A 22138-nucleotide genomic window follows, 5' to 3' on the forward strand; every position below is an offset into this window, starting at 1 on the left:
ACTGTGGGAGCAATTATTAGGAAATGGAAGACATACAAGACGACTGATAATCTCCCTCGATCTGGGGCTCCACGCAAGATCTCACCCCGTGGGGTCAAAATGATCACAAGAACGGTGAGCAAAAATCCCAGAACCACACGGGGGGACCTAGTGAATGACCTGCAGAGAGCTGGGACCAAAGTAACAAAGCCTACCATCAGTAACACACTACGCCGCCAGGGACTCAAATCCTGCAGTGCGAGACGTGTCCCCCCTGCTTAAGCCAGTACATGTCCAGGCCCGTCTGAAGTTTGCTAGAGTGCATTTGGATGATCCAGAAGAGGATTGGGAGAATGTCATATGGTCAGATGAAACCAAAATATAACTTTTTGGTAAAAACTCAACTCGTCGTGTTTGGAGGACAAAGAATGCTGAGTTGCATCCAAAGAACACCATACCTACTGTGAAGCATGGGGGTGGAAACATCATGCTTTGGGGCTGTTTTTCTGCAAAGGGACCAGGACGACTGATCCGTGTAAAGGAAAGAATGAATGGGGCCATGTATCGTGAGATTTTGAGTGAAAACCTCGTTCCATCAGCAAGGGCATTGAAGATGAAACGTGGCTGGGTCTTTCAGCATGACAATGATCCCAAACACACCGCCCGGGCAACGAAGGAGTGGCTTCGTAAGAAGCATTTCAAGGTCCTGGAGTGGCCTAGCCAGTCTCCAGATCTCAACCCCATAGAAAATCTTTGAAGGGAGTTGAAAGTCCGTGTTGCCCAGCGACAGCCCCAAAACATCACTGCTCTAGAGGAGATCTGCATGGAGGAATGGGCCAAAATACCAGCAACAGTGTGTGAAAACCTTACAGACTTACAGAAAACGTTTGACCTGTGTCATTGCCAACAAAGGTTATATAACAAAGTATTGAGAAACTTTTGTTATTGACCAAATACTTATTTTCCACCATAATTTGCAAATAAATTCATTAAAAATCATACAATGAGATTTTCTGGATTTTTTTCCCTCATTTTGTCTGTCATAGTTGACGTGTACCTATGATGAAAATTACAGGCCCCTCTCATCTTTTTAAGTGGGAGAACTTGCACAATTGGTGGCTGACTAAATACTTTTTTTCCCCACTGTGTGTGTGTGTGTGTGTGTGTGTGTATATATATATATATATATATATATATATATATATATATATATACACACACAGTGGGGAGAACAAGTATTTGATACACTGCCGATTTTGCAGGTTTTCCTACTTACAAAGCATGTAGAGGTCTGTAATTTTTATCATAGGTACACTTCAACTGTGAGAGACGGAATCTAAAACAAAAATCCAAAAAATCACATTGTATGATTTTTAAGTAATTAATTTGCATTTTCTTGCATGACATAAGTATTTGATCACCTACCAACCAGTAAGAATTCCGGCTCTCACAGACCTGTTAGTTTTTCTTTAAGAAGCCCTCCTGTTCTCCACTCATTACCTGTATTAACTGCACCTGTTTGAACTCGTTACCTGTATAAAAGACACCAGTCCACACACTCAATCAAACAGACTCCAACCTCTCCACAATGGCCAAGACCAGAGAGCTGTGTAAGGACATCAGGGATAAAATTGTAGACCTGCACAAGGCTGGGATGGGCTACAGGACAATAGGCAAGCAGCTTGGTGAGAAGGCAACAACTGTTAGCGCAATTATTAGAAAATGGAAGAAGTTCAAGATGACGGTCAATCACCCTCGGTCTGGGGCTCCATGCAAGATCTCACCTCGTGGGGCATCAATGATCATGAGGAAGGTGAGGGATCAGCCCAGAACTACACGGCAGGACCTGGTCAATGACCTGAAGAGAGCTGGGACCACAGTCTCAAAGAAAACCATTAGTAACACACTACGCCGTCATGGATTAAAATCCTGCAGCGCACGCAAGGTCCCCCTGCTCAAGCCAGCGCATGTCCAGGCCCGTCTGAAGTTTGCCAATGACCATCTGGATGATCCAGAGGAGGAATGGGAGAAGGTAATGTGGTCTGATGAGACAAAAATAGAGCTTTTTGGTCTAAACTCCACTCGCCGTGTTTGGAGGAAGAAGAAGGATGAGTACAACCCCAAGAACACCATCCCAACCGTGAAGCATGGAGGTGGAAACATCATTCTTTGGGGATGCTTTTCTGCAAAGGGGACAGGACGACTGCACCGTATTGAGGGGAAGATGGATGGGGCCATGTATCGCGAGATCTTGGCCAACAACCTCCTTCCCTCAGTAAGAGCATTGAAGATGGGTCGTGGCTGTGTCTTCCAGCATGACAACGACCTGAAACACACAGCCAGGGCAACTAAGGAGTGGCTCCGTAAGAAGCATCTCAAGGTCCTGGAGTGGCCTAGCCAGTCTCCAGACCTGAACCCAATAGAAATTCTTTGGAGGGAGCTGAAAGTCCGTATTGCCCAGCGACAGCCCCGAAACCTGAAGGATCTGGAGAAGGTCTGTATGGAGGAGTGGGCCAAAATCCCTGCTGCAGTGTGTGCAAACCTGGTCAAGACCTACAGGAAACGTATGATCTCTGTAATTGCAAACGAAGGTTTCTGTACCAAATATTAAGTTCTGCTTTTCTGATGTATCAAATACTTATGTCATGCAATATAATGCAAATTAATTACTTCAAAATCATACAATGTGATTTTCTGGATTTTTGTTTTAGATTCCGTCTCTCACATTTGAAGTGTACCTATGATAAAAATTACAGACATCTACATGCTTTGTAAGTAGGAAAACCTGCAAAATCAGCAGTGTATCAAATACTTGTTCTCCCCACTGTATATACACACACACACACACACACACACACACAGTTGAAGTCGGAATCTCAGTTTTTCACAATTCGTGACAGTTAGGATCACCACTTTATTTTAAGAATGTTAAATGTCAGAATAATAGTAGAGTGATTTATTTCAGATTTTATTTCTTTCATCACATTCCCAGTGGGTCAGAAGTTTACATATACTCAATTAGTATTTGGTAGCATTGCCTTTAAATTGTTTAACCTGGGTCAAACGTTTCGTTTAGACTTCCACAAGCTTCCCACAATACGTTGCGTGAATTTTGTCCCATTCCTCCTGACAGAGCTGGTGTAACTGAGTCAGGTTTGTAGGGCGCCTTGCTCGCACACGCTTTTTCAGTTCTGCCCACACATTTTCTATAGGATTGAGTTCAGGGCTTTGTGATGGCCACTCCAATACCTTGACTTTGTTGTCCTTAAGCCATTTTGCCACCGTTTTGGAAGTATGCTTGGGGTCATTGTCCATTTGGAAGACCCATTTGCGACCAAGCTTTAACTTCCTGACTTATGTCTTGAGATGTTGCTTCAATATATCCACATACTTTTTCTTCCTCATCATGATGCCATCTATTTTGTGAAGTGCACCAGTCCCTCCTGCAGCAAAGCACCCCCACAGCATGATGCTGCCACCCCCGTGCTTCACGGTTGGGATGGTGTCCTTTGGCTTGCAAGTTACCCCCTTTTTCCTCCAAACATAACGATGGTCATTATGGCCAAACAGTTCTATTTTTTTTTCATCAGACCCGAGGACATTTCACCAAAATGTACGATCTTTGTCCCCATGTGCAGTTGCAAACCGTGGTGGGGCTTTTTTATGGCGGTTTTGGAGCTGTGGCTTCTTCCTTGCTGAGCAGCCTTTCAGGTTTTGTCGATAAAGGACTTGTTTTACTGTGGATATAGATACTTTTGAAACTGTTTCCTCAAGCATCTTCACAAGGTCCTTTGCTGTTTTTCTGGGATTGATTTGCACTTTTCGCACCAAAGTACGTTAAACTCTAGGAGACAGAACGTGTCTCCTTCCTGAGCGGTATGACGGCTGCGTGGTCCCATGGTGTTTATACTTGCGTACTATTGTTTGTACAGATGAACGTGGTACCTTCAGGCGTTTGGAAATTGCTACCAAGGATGAACCAGACTTGTGGTGGTCTACACATTTTTTTTCTGAGGTCTTGGCTGATTTCTTTTGATTTTCCCATGATGTCAAGCAAAGAGGCACTGAGATTGAAGGTAGGCCTTGAAATACATCCACAGGTACACCTCCAATTGACTCAAATAATGTCAATTAGCCTATCAGAAGCTTCTAAAGCCATGACGTCATTTTCTGGAATTTCCCAAGCTGTTTAACTGCACAGTCAACTTAGTGTATGTAAACTTCTGACCCACTGGAATTGTGATACAGTGAATTAATTAATTAAAGTGAAATAATCTGTTTGTAAACAAATGTTGGAAAAATGACGTCATGCACAAAGTAGATGTCCAAACCGACTTGCCAAAACTATAGTTTGTTAACAAGAAATCTGTGGAGTGGTTGAAAAACAAGTTTTAGTGACTCTAACCTAAGTGTATGTAAACATTCGACTTCAACTGTGTATACATGCATACACACACACACACACACAGTGCATTCGGAAAGTATTCAGACTCCTTGACTTTTTCCACATTTTGTTACGTTGCAGCCTTGTTCTAAAATAGATTAAATTATTCGTCATCAAAAACAGGTTTTTATACATTTTTGCAAATGTAAAAAAAAACAAAAAAAACATGAAAAACCTTATTTACATAATTATTCAGACTCTTTGCTATGAGATTCGGAATTCAGCTCGGGTGCATCCTGTTTCCATTGATCAACCTTGATGTTTCTACAACTTGATTGGAGTCCACCTGTGGTACATTTTAAATTGATTGGACAGGATTTGGCAAGGCACACACCTGTCTATTGAAGGTCCCACAGTTGACAGTGCATGTCAGAGCAAAAACCAAGCCATGAGGTCGAAGGAATTGTCCGTACAGCTCCGAGACAGGATTGTGTTGAGGCACAGATCTGGGGAATGGTACCAAAAAATGTCTGCAGCATTGAAGGTCCCCAAGAACAGTAGCGTCCATCATTCTTAAATGGAAGAAGTTTGGAACCACCAAGACTCTTCCTAGAGCTGGCCGCCCGGCCAAACTGCTTAATTGGGGGAGAAGGGCTTGGTCAGGGAGGTGACCAAGAACCCGATGGTCACTCTGACAGAGCTCCAGAGAACCTCTGTGGAGATGGTTGTCCTTCTGGAAGGTTCTCCCATCTCTGCATCACTCCACCAATCAGGCCTTTATGGTGAGTGGCCAGACAGAAGCCACTCCTCAGTAAAAGGCACATTACAGCCTGCTTGTAGTTTCCAAGGCACCTAAAGGACTCTGACCATGAGAAGCTATATTCTCTGGTCTGATAAAACCAAGATTGAACTCTTTGGCCTGAATGCCAAGCGTCACGTCTGGAGGAAACCTGGCACCATCCCTACGGTGAAGCATGGTGGTGGCAGCATCATGCTGTGGGGATGTTTTTCAGCGGCAGGGACAGGAAGATTAGTCAGGGAAAGTTAAACGGAGCAAAGTACAAATAGATTCTTGTTGAAAACCTGCTGAAAATAGTTGTGCAGCGACACTCCTCATCCAACCTGACAGCGCTTGAGAGCATCTGCAGAGAAGAATGGGAGAAACTCTCCAAAAGCAGGTGTATCAAATCACATGCACCGAATACAACAGGCGTAGACCTTACCATAAAATGCTTACAAGCCCTTAACCAACAATGCTGTTCAAGAAAGAGTTAAGAAAATATTTACCAAATAAACTAAAGTAAAAAATAATACAAAGTAACACAAAGTCAAATGTGCGGGGGTACAGATTAGGCGAGGTAATTTGTACATGTAGGTAGGGGTAAAGTGACTATGCATAGACAATAGACAGCGCGTAGCAGCAGTGTAAAAACAAATGGGGGGGGGTCTATGTAAATAGTCTGGGTGGCCATTTGATTAATTGTTCAGCAGTCTTATGGCTTGGGGGTAGAAGCTAAGGAGCTGTTTGGTCCTAGACTTGGCGCTCCGGTACTGCTTGCCGTGCGGTAATAGAGAGAACAGTCTATGACTTGGGTGACTGGAGTCTTTGACAATTGTTTGGGCCCTCTTCACGACTGTCTTGGTGTGTTTGGACCATGATAGTTTGTTGGTGATGTGGACACCAAGGAACTTAACTCTCGACCCGCTCCCCTACAGCCCTGTCAATGTTAATGGGGGCCCAGCTTTCCCTCTAGTCCACGATCAGTTCCTTTGTACTGCTCACAATGAGGGAGAGGCTGTTGTCCTGGCACCACACTGCCAGGTCTCTGACCACCTCCATATACGCTGTCTCATCGTTGTCTGTGATCAGGCCTACCACTGTTGTCGTCATCAAACTTAATGATGGTTTTGGAGTCGTGTTTGGCCACGCAGTCGTGGGTGAACAGGGAGTACAGGAGGGGACTAAGCACGCACCCCTGAGGGGCCCCCGTGTTGAGAATCAGCGTGTCAGATGTGTTGTTGCCTACCCTTACCACCTGGGGGTTTGCCCGTCAGGAAGTCCAGGATCCAGTTGCAGAGGGAGGTGTTTAGTCCCAGGGTCCTTAGCTTAGTGATGACCTTTGTGGGCACCATGGTGTTGAACGCTGAGCTGTAGTCAATGAATAGCATTCTCACGTAGGTGTTCCTCTTGTCCAGGTGGGAAAGGGCAGTGTGGAGTGCAGTAGAGATTGCATCATCTGTGGATCTGTTGGGGCCATATGCGAATTGGAGTGAGTCTAGTGTATCCGGGATGATGCTGTTGATTGTGCGCCATGACCAGCCTTTCATAGCACTTCATGGCTACTGACGTGAGTGCTACGGGACGGTAATCATTTAGGCAGGTTACATTCTCTTCCTTGGGCACTGGGACTATGGTGGTCTGCTTGAAACATGTCAGTGATATTTTGAATGTGTCAGTGAAGACACTTTCCAGTTGGTCCGCGCGCGCATTGAGTACACGTCCTGGTAATCCGTCTGGCCCCGCGGCTTTGTGAATGTTGACGTGTTGAAATGTCTTGCTCACATCCTCTACTGAGAGCTTTATCACACACTCGTCCGGAACAGCTGGTGCTTTCATTCATGCTTCAGTGTTGCTTTCCTCGAAGCGAGCCTAAGGCATTTAGCTCATCTGGTAGGCTTGCGTCACTGGGCGGCTTGCGTCACTGGGCAGCTCGCGGCTGGGTTTCCCTTTGTAGTCCATAATAGTTTTCAAGCACTGCCACATCCGACGAGCGTCAGAGTCGGTGTAGTAGGATTCAATCTTAATCCTGTATTGATGCTTTGCCTGTTTGATGGTTTGTCTGAGGGCGTATCGGGATTTCTTATAAGCGTCTGGATTAGTTTCCCGCTCCTTGAATGCGGCAGCTCTAGCCTTTAGCTCGATGCGGATGTTGCCTGAAATCCATGGCTTCTGGTTGGGAAATGTACGTACAGTCACTGTGGGGACGACGTCGTCGATGGACTTATTGATGATGCTGATGACTGAGGTGGTATACTCCTCAATGCCATTCCATGAATCCCGGAACATATTCCAGTCTGTTCTAGCAAAACAGTCCTGTAGCGTAGCATCCGCGTCATCTGACCACTTCCCCTATTGAGCGTGTCACTGTTACTTCCTGCTTTATATTTAGCTTGTAATTAGGAATCCGGAGGATAGAATTATGGTCAGATTTGCCAAATGGAGGGCGAGGGAGATCTTTGTATTCGACTCTGTGTTTGGAATAAAGGTGGTCTAGAGTTTTTATTCATCTGGTTGCACATGTGACATGCTGGTAGAAATGAGGTAGAACGGATTTAAGCATCACAGTTTAAGTTTGCCTGCATTAAAGTCCCCGGCCACTAGGAGCGCCGGTTCTGGATGAGCTTTTTCTTGTTTGCTTATGACCTTATACAGCTCGTTGAATGCAGTCTTAGTGACTGCATCGGTTTGTGGTGGTAAATAGATGGCTACGAATAATATACATGAGAACTCTCTTGGTAGATGGTGTGGTCTACAGCTTATCATAAGGTACTCTACCTCAGGCGAGCAAAACCTTGAGATTTCTTTAATATTAGACATCGCGTACCAGCTGTTATTGACAAATAGAAACACGCCCCTCGTCTTGCCAGACGTAGCTTCTCTGTCATGCCAATGCATGGAAAATCCCGCCAGCTCTATATTATCCGTGTCGTCGTTCAGCAACGACTCAGATATTACAGTTTTTAATGTCCCAATAGTAGGAAATTCTTGAACGTAGATCATCCATTTTGTTTTCCAATGATTGCACGTTTGCCAATAGAACGGATGGTATTGGAAGTTTACTCACTCACCTACGAATTCTCAGAAGGCAACCCGACCTCCGCCCCATTTTTCTCCGTCTTTTCTTTACGCAAATGACGGGGATTTGGGTCCGTTCCCGAGAAGGAGTATATCCTTCGCGTCGGACTCGTTAAAGAAAAAATATTTGTTCAGTGCGAGGTGAGTAATCGCTGTTCTGATGTCCATAAGTTATTTTCGGTCATAAGAGACGTTAGCAGCAACATTATGTACTCAATAAGTTAACATATTTTTTACGAAGAACGCGAATAAACTAACAAAATAGCACCGTTGGTTAGGACACTGTAAAACGGCAGCCATCCCCTCCGGCGCCATTTTATATACACTACCGGTCAAAAAAGTTTTAGAACACCTACTCATTCAAGGGTTTTTCTTTTCTTTTGACTATTTTCTACGTTGTAGAATAATAGTGAAGACATCAAAACTATGAAATAACACGTAGTAATCATGTAGTAACCAAAAAAGTGTTAAAAAAATTAAAGTATTTTATATTTGAGGTTCTTCAAAGTAGCCACCCTTTGCCTTGATGACAGGTTTGCACACTCTTGGCATTCCCTCAACCAGATTCACCTGGAATGCTTTTCCAACAGTCTTGAAGGAGTTCCCACATGTGCTGAGCACTTGTTGGCTGCTTTTCCTTCACTCTACGGTCCAACTCATCCCAAACCATCTCAATTGGGTTGAGGTCAGGTGATTGTGGAGGCCAGGTCTTCTGATGCAGCACTCCATCACTCTCCTTCTTGGTCAAATAGCCCTTACACAGCCTGGAGGTGTGTTTTGGGTCATTGTCCTGTTGAAAAACAAATGATAGTCCCACTAAGCGCAAACCAGGTGGGATGGTGTATCGCTGCAGAATGCTGTGGTAGCCATGCTGTTTAAGAGTGCGTTGAATTCTAAATAAATCACTGACAGTGTCACTAGCAAAGCACCCTCACACCATCACACCTCCTCCTCCATGCTTCACAGTGGGAACCACACATTCGGAGGTCATCCGTTCACTTACTCTGCATCTCACAAAGACACGGCGGTTGGAACCAAAAATCTCAAATTTGGTCTCATCAGACCAAAGGACAGATTTCCACCGGTCTAATGTCCATTGCTAATGTTTCTTGTCCCAAGCAAGTGTCTTCTTATTGGTGTCCTTTAGTAGTGGTTTCTTTGCAGCAATTTGACCATGAAGGCCTGATTCACGCATTCTCCTCTGAACAGTTGATGTTGATGTGTCTGTTACTTGAACTCTGTGAATTATTTATTTGGGCTGCAATTTCTGGGGCTGGTAACTCTAATGAACATATTCTCTGCAGCAGAGGTAACTCTGGGTCTTCCTTTCCTATGGCGGTCCTCATGAGAGCTAGATTCATCATAGTGCTTGATGGTTTTTGCGACTGCACTTGAAGAAACTTTCAAAGTTCTTGACATTTTCCGTATTGACTGACCTTCATGTCTTAAATTAGTGATGGACTGTCGTTTCTCTTCTCTGAGCTGTTCTTGCCATAATATGGATTTGGTCTTTCACCAAATAGGGCTATCTTCTGTATACCCCCCTACCTTGCCACAACACAACTGATTGGCTCAAACGCATTAAGAAGGACATAAATTCCACATAAGCTTTTAAGAAGGCAAACCTGTTAATTGAAATGCATTCCAGGTGACTACCTCATGAAGCTGGTTGAGAGAATGCCAAGAGTGTGCACAGCTGTCATCAAGGCAAAGGGTGGCTATTTGAAGAATCTCAAATATAAAACATATTTTGATTTGTTTAACCTTTTTTTGCATACAACATTACTCCATATGTGTTATTTCATAGTTTTGATGTCTTCACTATTATTCCACAATGTAGAGAATAGTAAAAATAAAGAATAACCCTTGAATGAGTGGGTGTGTCCAGACTTTTCACTTGTACTGGATGTATTCAGACCCTTTACTCAGTACTTTGTTGAAGCACCTTTTGGCAGGGATTGCAGCCTCAAGTCTTCTTGTGTATGATGCTACAAGGTTGGCACACCTGTATTTGAGGAGTTTCTTACATTCTTTTCTGCAGATCCACTCGAGCTCTGCCAGGTAGATGGGTAGCGTCGCTGCACAGCTATTTTCAGGTCTCTCCAGAGATGTTTGATCGGGTTCAAGTCCGGGCTCTGGCTGGGCCACTCAAGGACATTAATACATTTGCAAACATTTCTAAAAATCTGTTTGCACTTTGTCATTATGGGCTATTGTGTGTAGATTGATGAGGAACATTTTTTGTTTAATCCATTTTAGAATAAGGCTGTAACGTAACAAAATGTGGAAAAAGTAAAGGAGTCTGAATACTTTCGGCATGCACTGTATATATAAAACTTCATCTGGCAAAAGTAAATTCGTCCACAAACATTAATATAATTTCATATATATCTTATGTGACCGTATTTTCACGAATTATGATATAGTCTTCAAGCCCATTCAAAAGATTAGGGGACATGACCTGAAAGTATGAAGTATGATGACTTCACATGGACATAGTATTACTGCCCCCCCAAAAAAGAAAAAAGAAACAAAATCTAAAAACAAAATATGAATATTTTTACTATAACTAAATAAAAAATTGCCAATGAGTTCTGAAAACTAAATGAAACCTAAATAGAATTTCTAATAAAAATCTAAAAACTAATAGAAATATAAGCTAATATAAAACCCTGTTTTTTCGGCGGGTCAATTACACACATTTTAATGCCAAAGACACATCAGAATGGCTTTGCAAGAGGTGTTGAGTGTTTCTGAGTGGTCCGGTGTCAGCCCTAACTTAAATCTGCTTGAAGATTAGATACAAGGTTTGAATATTGCTGTCCATCAATCATCCCCAACAAAATGTTATGAGCGTGAGCAATTTTGACAAAAACAATAATATTATGTTGCCATAGTTGTGCAAAGTTTGAAGAATGTTAGTCGAAATTATTCACAGCTGTAGTTGCTGCCAAAGGTGCTTCGACCAAGTATTTATTAACTCTGGAGTGTGAAGACATACGCAATCAAGACATTCGTTATTTATTTTCTAATTGTGTAGATCAGTAGGAAAACAATGAAATGTAATCCCATTGTAGATTTAATTTTAAGGCAACAAAATGTGAAAACTGTGCAAGGGGTATTAGACTTTCACCAGGCCCTGTAGCTATGTGCCTGTCGTTCTCCCTCTGTCTGTTGCTTTCTTTTTATCTATCTCTCTCTCTCTCCTCTCTCTCTCTTTCCCCTCTCTCTCCCCCTCTCTCGCTGTCAGATATGGACTGGTTGTGGACTCAGGACGCTTCACGTGATCTTCTCCTGGCCATCCATCCACCCAACTACATAGTCCTGTGGAACGGAGACACAGGGACCAAGCTGTGGAAGAAGAGTTATGCCGAGAACATCCTCTCCTTCTCTTTTGACCCGTTCGATCCATCCAACCTGGCATGTAAGCAACCAACCAGCAACCACACACCCACTGTGTCATGTTCTATAGATCTCTCTTTTATCTGGTCTCACTTTCTCTCACGTTTTCCTACTATGTCAATCTCTATGTTCGCTCAATCCCTCAATCTCCTTAATCTCGCAGGTTAAACGTTATTTGTAACAGATTCCCTACCTGTTTGTGGAATCAGTTTCTCTTTCAGATAGTGCGTTATCTTAGTTGGAAATCAATCTTTGTGAATCAAGTGGTAGATATTTACAGTCCAGTTAATAATAAGGTAAAACACAGACAGAGGCATCATGCCAATAAGGTGCACTGGGGCACGTGCCATCTCAGATTTGTCCTGTAAAAAAAGTAACTTTTTATTTGATACATTTGTTGTTTTTCTGTAATACTACCAGGCACATATAAATGTTATGAAGTTGGCTTTAGCTAGCCCAGATAGGTTCCCAACCTCATAACTAGCTACCAAGAAGCCATTTCATGCTATCAATCAAGTAAGTAGCTAGCTTGGCTAACTATTATAGCTGGTATGCCTGCTGGCAAGGTTGGTAGACTTTAGAAATGCAAGCAATAACTAAATGTACTGAATAAGACTCACATTCCTCTCAATCTTTTACCCAGATGTTTGCAGAGAAGCATATTTAGTTTCTTTAAAAAAATAACCACCAGTCAGAAGGATACAGACAGCTCAAGAGGGATGCTTGGATATGCAAAAACATATCGATTTTTTACGTTAGACGTGATGATATGTCTGTATTAGGTTTTGATTGGCCAACGCATGTTAAAGTGAGTTTTCCCCCTCCTCTCTTCTCCGTCAATACTGCATATTCCTGAACAAAATTTGCCACCTCTGCTGAGAACTCCATTCCCTAAATGGTCACTAGATGACGCCGCGAGCAATTCGCTAGTTATCTTGCTAAAACAGTTTTTTGGTGACGTTAGTTGCTACCTAGCTAGCCAGGCTCCCGGGTTCGCAGCATTGCATTAGTGGAAACCAAGACTGTTCTCATTGCAGGCCTGGTTATAGCTAGATATGTTCGAGTCGCGTCGGGGACAATTGTAGCATTTTAGCTAACCTTTTCCTAACCTTAACCTAATTCTCCTAACCTGACACGTTAATTCTCCTAACATGCTGCTTACGTTCTAACCTGTGCTACGAAAAGTCACTTCTACTAGTCAAAACCAGCAAACTTGCCCTGCGAACAGTCTTGGTTTCCACTAATGTGATTCAGCCCCGGGTTCACGTCTCGTCCGAGCAGCCCAACTATAGCACTAGCTGGCTAGCTAACTTGTTGTACCTTGACAACATTGACCCTCAACATTCTTATGTTCTTCAATTATCTCAGCCATATTCAGAATTCAATTCAAGGTGAATTATCTATCTAACAGGCATGCGCTCAGATCGGCTACAAACGTTAATTTTGTTGCATCAAATCAACCTCTCCACCGTAGCTAGCTAGTTAGCTATGTTAGCTAATCAAACCAATGCTCAAATTACATACAGTAGCATAATGCCGTGACAGTTTCATAGGGCGGCAGGTAGCTTAGTGGGTAAGAGCGTTGTGCCAGTAACCGAAAGGTCGCTGGTTCTAATCCCCGAGCCGACTAGGTGAAAAATCTGTCGATGTGCCCTTGAGCAAGGCACTTAACCCTAATTGCTCCTGTAAGTCGCTCTGGATAAGAGCGTCTGCTAAATGACAAAGAAAGAAAGAAAAAATCAAACAGAAGTAGAACGTTATAGTTATGTCTATTCTAACCTTGATCGTCGGTATTTGCTGCTCTTTGCCCATATCGCCAATATTATTTTGAGTGTTACCCCAAATAATACATACTGTATGTGTCCAGGCAATGTTGTTCTCCACTAAGATGGCTGTTGACTGATGTTGCAGCATCTGACAATTATGTAATTCATTAACAACTTTGCTATTGAAATGCAAGCAGCAGGTGATGAGAACAGTTACAGAAAGTATTACAATATAAAAACATAACAATATTTCACTCAAGTCAACCTTACCAACATGATTGTAGTAGTCATCAGTACTCTTCATATTAACCCACGGGACCTCCTTAGCACAAACAAACAAGAATATGAAACAAAGATGATTCACTTTATTTTAAATAATGATGTAATGGTGAATGAATCACACATTGTTAAATGTGGTAGCTGCAAGCTGTCTGTGTTTACATCCCTCTCAGTCCAGTCACCAAAGACGGCTATAGCAGAGGGAGAGAGGTTACAAGAGAAAAGGGTGAGGGGACTAGGTGGAGGTTCAGATCTCATGGAGAGTTACCCTCCTGTATCTTATCAACCAGCTTGTTATTAGAATCAGGTGCGCTAGATTAGAGGGTTAGAGAGAACCTACAAGACTGTAACTCTCCAGGAGAGCCCTGTATCAGATCATGCTGGATTTTGCGTCAAGTCTGTTGATTCCAGCTCGATCTGGTCATCCTCATCTTAGTACTCCAGCCCTCTGGGGCCTGATTGGTGTCACACTTTTTCCCCAGCCCCAGCTGATTTTAAACTAATTGCATTCAGAGAGTTTCCCATCTCTATGATAAGACTGTCACCATGATCACCTGAAAAACATAAATAGTGTCACAATGACTTTGTTTGCAAACTGTAGCAACACTGAAACTTCTTAAAAACCAAGCCATGCTCTCATTTCTAACCTACATGCTTGTGGTCGGCAAAGAAAGAAAACAGGTACAGGTAACAAACATTCATTGAAATATAGTCAATGTGTTCAGAGTTGGATCATGTCTACATACGGTAGCCAGGGAGAGGTGTGGTGCGGAATGTGATTAGTCCAGATAGAACAGCATTTCTTAATCCTGGTCCTGGGGACCCAAAGGGGTGCACATTTGTGTTTTTTCCCTAGCACTACACAGCCGAATCAAATGATTAATTTATCATCAGGTGTGTAGTATTCTGGTGCCGACGAGAATGGCGGCCTCGTGACTAGCTCTTAGGAAATTTAGCGGTATTTTGTTTTTTTTATGTATTATTTTTTACATTATTAGCTCAAAGTGTTTTGTTTCATTACATACAGCTGGGAAAGACTATTGGATATCAGAGCGGCGGTAACTCCAGGAATTACGACCAGGAATACGACTTTCCCGAAGCAGATCCTTTGTTTGCGCTCCCCAGGGCAATTGAACTGATTCCAGCGGCTGACCCAAAACATTGCCAGCGGAGGAGAGGCACTCGGAGCAGCCTACTGGTTCGACTTAGGAGGCGCGCACACCACCCACCGCTTCCAAGTATATTACTCGCTAATGTTCAGTCTCTGGTTAACAAGCTCGACGAGCTCCGGGCATGGCTTTCTTTCCAGAGAGACACCAAGACCTGTAACATACTTTGTTTCACGGAAACATGGCTCTCTGGGGATATTCTGTCGAAATTGGTCCAGCCAGATGGGTTCTCAGTTCATCGCGCAGACAGGAATAAATATCTCTCCGGGAAGCAGAAGGGTGGAGGTGTGTGTTTCATGATTAATGACTCATGGTGTAATTGTAGTAACATACAGGAACTCAAGTCCTTCTGTTTACCTGACCTCGAATACCTCACAATCAAATGCCGACCGTATTATCTCCCAAGATAATTTTCTTCTGTTATAGTCATAGCCGTGTATATCCCCCCTCAAGCCGATACCACGACGGCCCTCAAAGATCTCCACTGGACTTTATGCAAACTGGAAACCACATAACCTGAGGCTGCATTTATTGTAGCGAGGGATTTTAACAAAGCAAATTTGAGGACTAGGCTGCCGAAGTTCTATCAACATATCGACTGTTTTACTCGCGCTGCAAAACTCCTCAACCATTGCTATTCGAACTTCCGGGATGGTTATAAGGCCCTCCCCCGCCCTCCTTTCGGCAAATCTGACCACGACTCCATTTTGCTCCTCCCTTCCTATAGGCAGAAACTCAAACAGGAAGTATCCGTGCTAAGGACTATTCAACGCTGGTCTGACCAATCGGAATCTACGCTTCAAGATTGTTTTGATCACGCGGACTGGGATATGTTCTGTGTAGCTTGTGAAAATAATTTAGACGAATACACTGAAACGGTGACTGAGTTTATCAGGAAGTGTATAGGTGATGTTGTGCCCACTGTGACTATTAAAACCTACCCTAACCAGAAACCGTGGATAGATGGCAGCATTTGCGCAAAACTGAAAGCGCGAACCACGGCATTTTAACCATGGCAAGGTGACTGGGAATATGGCAGAATACAAACAGTGTAGCTACTCACTCCATAAGGCAATGAAAGTGGCAAAACATCAGTATAGAGACAAAGTGGAGTCGCAATTCAACGGCTCAGACACGAGACGTATGTGGCAGGGTCTACAGACAATCACAGACTACAAATGGAAAACCAGCCACGTCGCCTGCACCGATGTCTCGCTTCCAGACAAGCTAAACACCTTCGTTGCCCGCTTTGAGGATAACACAGTGCCACCGACGAGGCCCACTACCAAGGACTGTGGCCCCTCCTTCTCCGTGGCCGACGTGAGTAAGACATTTAAGCATGTTAACCCCCGCAAGGCTGCCGGCCCAGATAACATCCCTAGCCGCGTCTTCAGAGCATGCGCAGACCAGCTGGCTGGTGTGTTTACGGACATATTCAATCTCTCCCTTTCCCAGTCTGCTGTTCCCACATTCTTCAAGATGGCCACCATTGTTCCTGTACCCAAGAAAGCAAAGGTAACTGAACTAAATGACTATCACCCCGTAGCACTCACCTCTGTCATAATGAAGTGCTTTGAGAGTCAAGGATCATATCACCTTTACCTTACCTGTCACCCTAGACCCACTTAAATTTGCTTACCGCCCCAATAGATCCACAGACGATGCAATCGCCATCACACTGCCCTATCCCATCTGGACAAGAGGAATACCTATGTAAGAATGCTGTTCATTGACTATAGCTTAGCATTCAACACCATGGTACCCTCCAAGCTCATCATTAAGCTCGAGGCCCTGGGTCTGAACCCCACCCTGTGCAACTGGGTCCTGGACTTCCTGACGGGCCGCCCCCAGGTGGTGAAGGTAGGAAACAACATCTCCACTTCGCTGATCCTCAACACTGGTGCCCAAAAAGGGTAGGTGCTCAGCCCCTTCCTGTACTCCCTGTTCACCCATGACTTTGTGGCCAAGCACGCCTCCAATTCAATCATCAAGTTTGCAGACGACACGACAGTAGTAGGCTTGATTACCAACAATGACGAGACCGCCTACAGGGAGGAGGTGAGGGCTCTGGGAGTGTCGTGCCAGGAAAATAACCTCTCACTCAATGTCAACAAAACAAAGGAGATGATCGTGGACTTCAGGAAACAGAAGAGGGTGCACTCCCCTATCCACATCGATGGGACCGCAGTGGAGATGGTGGAAAGCTTCAAGTTCTTTGGCGTACACTTCTCTGACAAACTGAAATGGTCCACCCACGCAGACAGTGTGGTGAAGAAGGTGCAACAGAGCCTCTTCAACCTCAGGAGGCTAAAGAAAAACCCTAAAACCCTCACAAACTTTTACAGATGCACAATTGAGAGCATCCTGTCGGGCTATATCACTGCCTGGTACGGCAGCTGCACCGCCCGCAACCGCAGGGCTCTCCAGAGGGTGATGCGGTCTGCCGAACTCATTACCGGGGGCAAACTACCCGCCCTCCAAGTCACCTACAGCACCCGATATCACAGGAAGGCCAAACAGATCATCAAGGACATCAACCACCCAAGCCACTGCCTGTTTACCCCGCTATCATCAGAAGGCGAGGTCAGTACAGGTGCACATCAAAGCCTGGACCGAGAGAATGAAAAACAGCTTCTATCTCAAGGCCATCAGACTGTTAAATAGCCATCACTAGCAAATTAGAGGCTGCTGCTGCCTATTGAAATCACTGGCCACTTTAAGAAATGGAACACTAGTCACTTGAATAATGTTTACATATCTTGCACTACCCATCTCATATGTATATACTGTATTCTATAATATTCTACTGTATCTTAGTCCATGCCGCTCTGTCATTGCTTGTCCATATATGTATATATTCTTAAATTCCATTCCTTACTAGATTCGTGTGTATTGGGTACAGTGGGGAAAAAAAGTATTTAGTCAGACACCAATTGTGCAAGTTCTCCCACTTAAAAAGATGATAGAGGCCTGTAGGATTTTTAATGAATTTATTAGCAAATTATGGTGGAAAATAAGTATTTGGTCAATAACAAAAGTTTCTCAATACTTTGTTATATACCCTTTGTTGGCAATGACACAGGTCAAACGTTTTCTGTAAGTCTTCACAAGGTTTTCACACACTGTTGCTGGTATTTTGGCCCATTCCTCCATGCAGATCTCCTCTAGAGCAGTGATGTTTTGGGGCTGTCGCTGGGCAACACGGACTTTCAACTCCCTCCAAAGATTTTCTATGGGGTTGAGATCTGGAGACTGGCTAGGCCACTCCAGGACCTTGAAATGCTTCTTACGAAGCCACTCCTTCGTTGCCCGGGCGGTGTGTTTGGGATCATTGTCATGCTGAAAGACCCAGCCACGTTTCATCTTCAATGCCCTTGCTGATGGAAGGAGGTTTTCACTCAAAATCTCACGATACATGGCCCCATTCATTCTTTCCTTTACACGGATCAGTCGTCCTGGTCCCTTTGCAGAAAAACAGACCCAAAGCATGATGTTTCCACCCCCATGCTTCACAGTAGGTATGGTGTTCTTTGGATGCAACTCAGCATTCTTTGTCCTCCAAACACGACGAGTTGAGTTTTTACCAAAAAGCTCTATTTTGGTTTCATCTGACCATATGACATTCTCCCAATCCTCTTCTGGATCATCCAAATGCACTCTAGCAAACTTCAGACGGGCCTGGACATGTACTGGCTTAAGCAGGGATTTGAGTCCCTGACGGCGTAGTGTGTTACTGATGTTAGGCTTTGTTACTTTGGTCCCAGCTCTCTGCAGGTCATTCACTAGGTCCCCCCGTGTGGTTCTGGGATTTTTGCTCACCGTTCTTGTGATCATTTTGACCCCACGGGGTGAGATCTTGCATGGAGCCCCAGATCGAGGGAGATTATCAGTGGTCTTGTATGTCTTCCATTTCCTAATAATTGCTCCCACAGTTGATTTCTTCAAACCAAGCTGCTTACCTATTGCAGATTCAGTCTTCCCAGCCTGGTGCAGGTCTACGATTTTGTTTCTGGTGTCCTTTGACAGCTCTTTGGTCTTGGCCATAGTGGAGTTTGGAGTGTGACTGTTTGAGGTTGTGGACAGGTGTCTTTTATACTGATAACAAGTTCAAACAGGTGCCATTAGTACAGGTAACGAGTGGAGGACAGAGGAGCCTCTTAAAGAAGAAGTTACAGGTCTGTGAGAGCCAGAAATCTTGCTTGTTTGTAGGTGACCAAATACTTATTTTCCACCATAATTTGCAAATAAATTCATAAAGAATCCTACAATGTGATTTTCTGGATTTTTTTTCTTCTCAATTTGTCTGTCATAGTTGACGTGTACCTATGATGAAAATTACAGGCCTCATCTTTTTAAGTGGGAGAACTTGCACAATTGGTGGCTGACTAAATACTTTTTTCCCCCACTGTATATGTTGTGAAATTCTTAGATCTTACTTGTTAGATATTACTGCACTGTCGGAGCTAGAAGCACAAGGAGAGTATAAATACAGGTATTCAGGTTTAAAATGGGGTGCTTGTTGAGGCAAATAATGCATTGCTAAACCTTCTAAAAAGAGATATTTACTTGTGTACATGGAGAGGAAGCCACAGGTGGAGTTGACACCATACGTCTCCTATTTGAACATCTCTCTGGCATCCCAGCCATTAGCCTAACAGAGCGAGATGGTGCTTAGTGTGTGTCAGTGTGTCTCTCACTGTGTCTGTCACCAGCATGGTATACCACGAAGCAAGCTAGATCTACTCAGGCTTGTATATGGCTCGCCAGCCCGCCTGCCGATAACGCTACCAGGCTTGTAACTGCGCGTACATGTCACACATGGCTAGTCGAACGCCAAACAATGCTGGAACATCAATCCATGGGTGAGTCAGTGCCAAAAAAGTTTATTTGTACCGAAATTAAAGAAAATGTTGGTACTTTGGTGTGCTTCTCAATGCACAAGCACCTTTTCCTCACTCCAATCGCTCCTTGTGGAACAGCTTGTTGCGTTGTGGCCATAGACATACAGTGAGGAAAAAAAGTATTTGATCCCCTGCTGATTTTGTACGTTTGCCCACTGACAAATGGTATGTTTATTTGAACAGCGACAGACAGAATAAGAACAAAAAATCCAGAAAAACGCATGTCAAAAATTTAATACATTGATTTGCATTTTAATGAGGGAAATAAGTATTTGACCCCTCTGCAAAAACATGACTTAGTCCTTGGTGGCAAAACCCTTGTTGGCAATCACAGAGGTCAGACGTTTCTAGTAGTTGGCCACCATGTTTGCACACATCTCAGGAGGGATTTTGTCCCACTCCTCTTTGCAGATCTTCTCCAAGTCATTAAGGTTTCAAGGCTGACGTTAGGCAACTCAAACCTTCAGCTCCCTCCACAGATGTTCTATAGGATTAAGGTCTGGAGACTGGCTAGGCCACTCCAGGACCTTAATGTGCTTCTTCTTGAGCCACTCCTTTGTTGCCTTGGCCGTGTGTTTTGGGTCATTGTCATGCTGGAATACCCATCCACGACCCATTTTCAATGCCCTAGCTGAGGGAAGGAGGTTCTCACCCAAGATTTGATGGTACATGGCCCCGTCCATCGTCCCTTTGATGCGGTGAAGTTGTCCTGTCCCCTTAGCAGAAAAATACCCCCAAAGCATAATGTTTCCACCTCCATGTTTGACGGTGGGGATGGTGTTCTTGGGGTCATAGGCAGCATTCCTCCTCCTCCAAACACGGCGAGTTGAGTTGATGGCAAAGAGCTCGATTTTGGTCTCATCTGACCACAACACTTTCACCCAGTTCTCCTCTGAATCATTCAGATGTTCATTGGCAAACTTCAGACGGGCCTGGGTATGTGCTTTCTTGAGCAGGGGGACCTAGCGGGCGCTGCATGATTTCAGTCCTTCACTGCGTAGTGTGTTACCAATTGTTTTCTTGGTGACTATGGTCCCAGCTGCCTTGAGATCATTGACAAGATCCTCCTGTGTAGTTCTGGGCTGATTCTACACTGTTCTCATGATCATTGCAACTCCACGAGGTGAGATCTTGCATGGATCCCCAGGCAGAGGTAGATTGACAGTTATTTTGTGTTTCTTCCATTTGCGAATAATCGCACCAACTGTTGTCACCTTCTCACCAAGCTGCTTGGCGATGGTCTTGTAGCCCATTCCAGCCTTGTGTAGGTCTACAATATTGTCCCTGACATCCTTGGAGAGCTCTTTGGTCTTGGCCATGGTGGAGAGTTTGGAATCTGATTGATTGATTGCTTCTGTGGACAGGTGTCTTTTATACAGTTAACAAGCTGAGATTAGGAGCAGTCCCTTTAAGAAAGTGCTCCTAATCTCAGCTCATTACCTGTATAAAAGACACCTGGGAGCCAGAAATCTTTCTGATTGAGAGGGGGTCAAATACTTATTTCCCTCATTAAAATGCAAATCAATTTATAACATTTTTGACATGCGTTTTTCTGGATTTTGTTGTTGTTATTCTGTCTCTCACTGTTCAAATAAACCTACCATTAAAATTATAGACTGATCATATCTTTGTCAGTGGGCAAACGTACAAAATCAGCAGGGGATCAAATACTTATTTCCCTCACTGTATAATCCATAGAAGGGTTTTGGAACTTCTAACCCTGGCAATTTGGCTGTTAAACTCATGGGTACACTAGCAATGGCTGCCAGTCTTTGCTTGAATGGGAACTGCCATCTATGCATTATATGTCTATGGTTGGTTGCGGTTGCCAATTTGCCTTTTGCAGATTTCAAAATACAATCGTGCTAAAGATTTACAGTTTGGAAAGCAAATGCTATCATTACTAAATGTGCTAGGTATTTTAACATAACCATTTTTTTACACTTTTTTTTTCTTCAAATGAAGGGGATGTATCTGATTTCATTGGTCCTCAACTCGTGGCTCAGACACTTCATTCAGGGTAAATGGAGTTAACTTTGAGTTAGCCTTGCCCGGAGCACGTTAGTTCTGAAGGATTCTTTGCCATAGAAATGTACCTTGCTTAAAGGTGAGACACTTTCATGTGTACCGGTTATCCCGAGTTGAACTCCGTTGACCAAAGTTACCTCATTTACGCCTCAAACCTGATTCGTAGTATAAGGCTCAGGAAGAAGCCCTCTGTTGACATCTCCTCTGTCCCACCGCTACAGCACTGTGCTCCCAGTTCACCCCCAACAAGCTGATTGCTGCATCTGTGAATACACACACACACAGAGGAGACATAACACTAACACTATCTACAAACAATTAACAATCCAATCAGTAATTAGGAATTGATGATTCATCATAATGATATGGTGAGT

The 22138-nt window shown here is 43.8% G+C and overlaps 1 protein-coding gene across 1 annotated transcript in view; it reads left to right on the plus strand.

Annotated features, from left to right (window-relative positions):
* The window catches only part of wdr11 (WD repeat domain 11), a 190937-nt gene that overhangs the window by 24838 nt on the left and 143961 nt on the right, over nt 1-22138 (plus strand). The window contains exon 4 of the mRNA XM_041867113.2: nt 11470-11643. Within this exon, the coding sequence (XP_041723047.2) occupies nt 11470-11643 (174 nt within the window). The remainder of the gene's footprint in view (nt 1-11469; nt 11644-22138) is intronic.

The sequence above is a fragment of the Coregonus clupeaformis genome, chromosome 37, assembly GCF_020615455.1.
Source record: "Coregonus clupeaformis isolate EN_2021a chromosome 37, ASM2061545v1, whole genome shotgun sequence".
In the NCBI taxonomy this organism is placed as follows: Eukaryota; Metazoa; Chordata; class Actinopteri; order Salmoniformes; family Salmonidae; genus Coregonus; species Coregonus clupeaformis.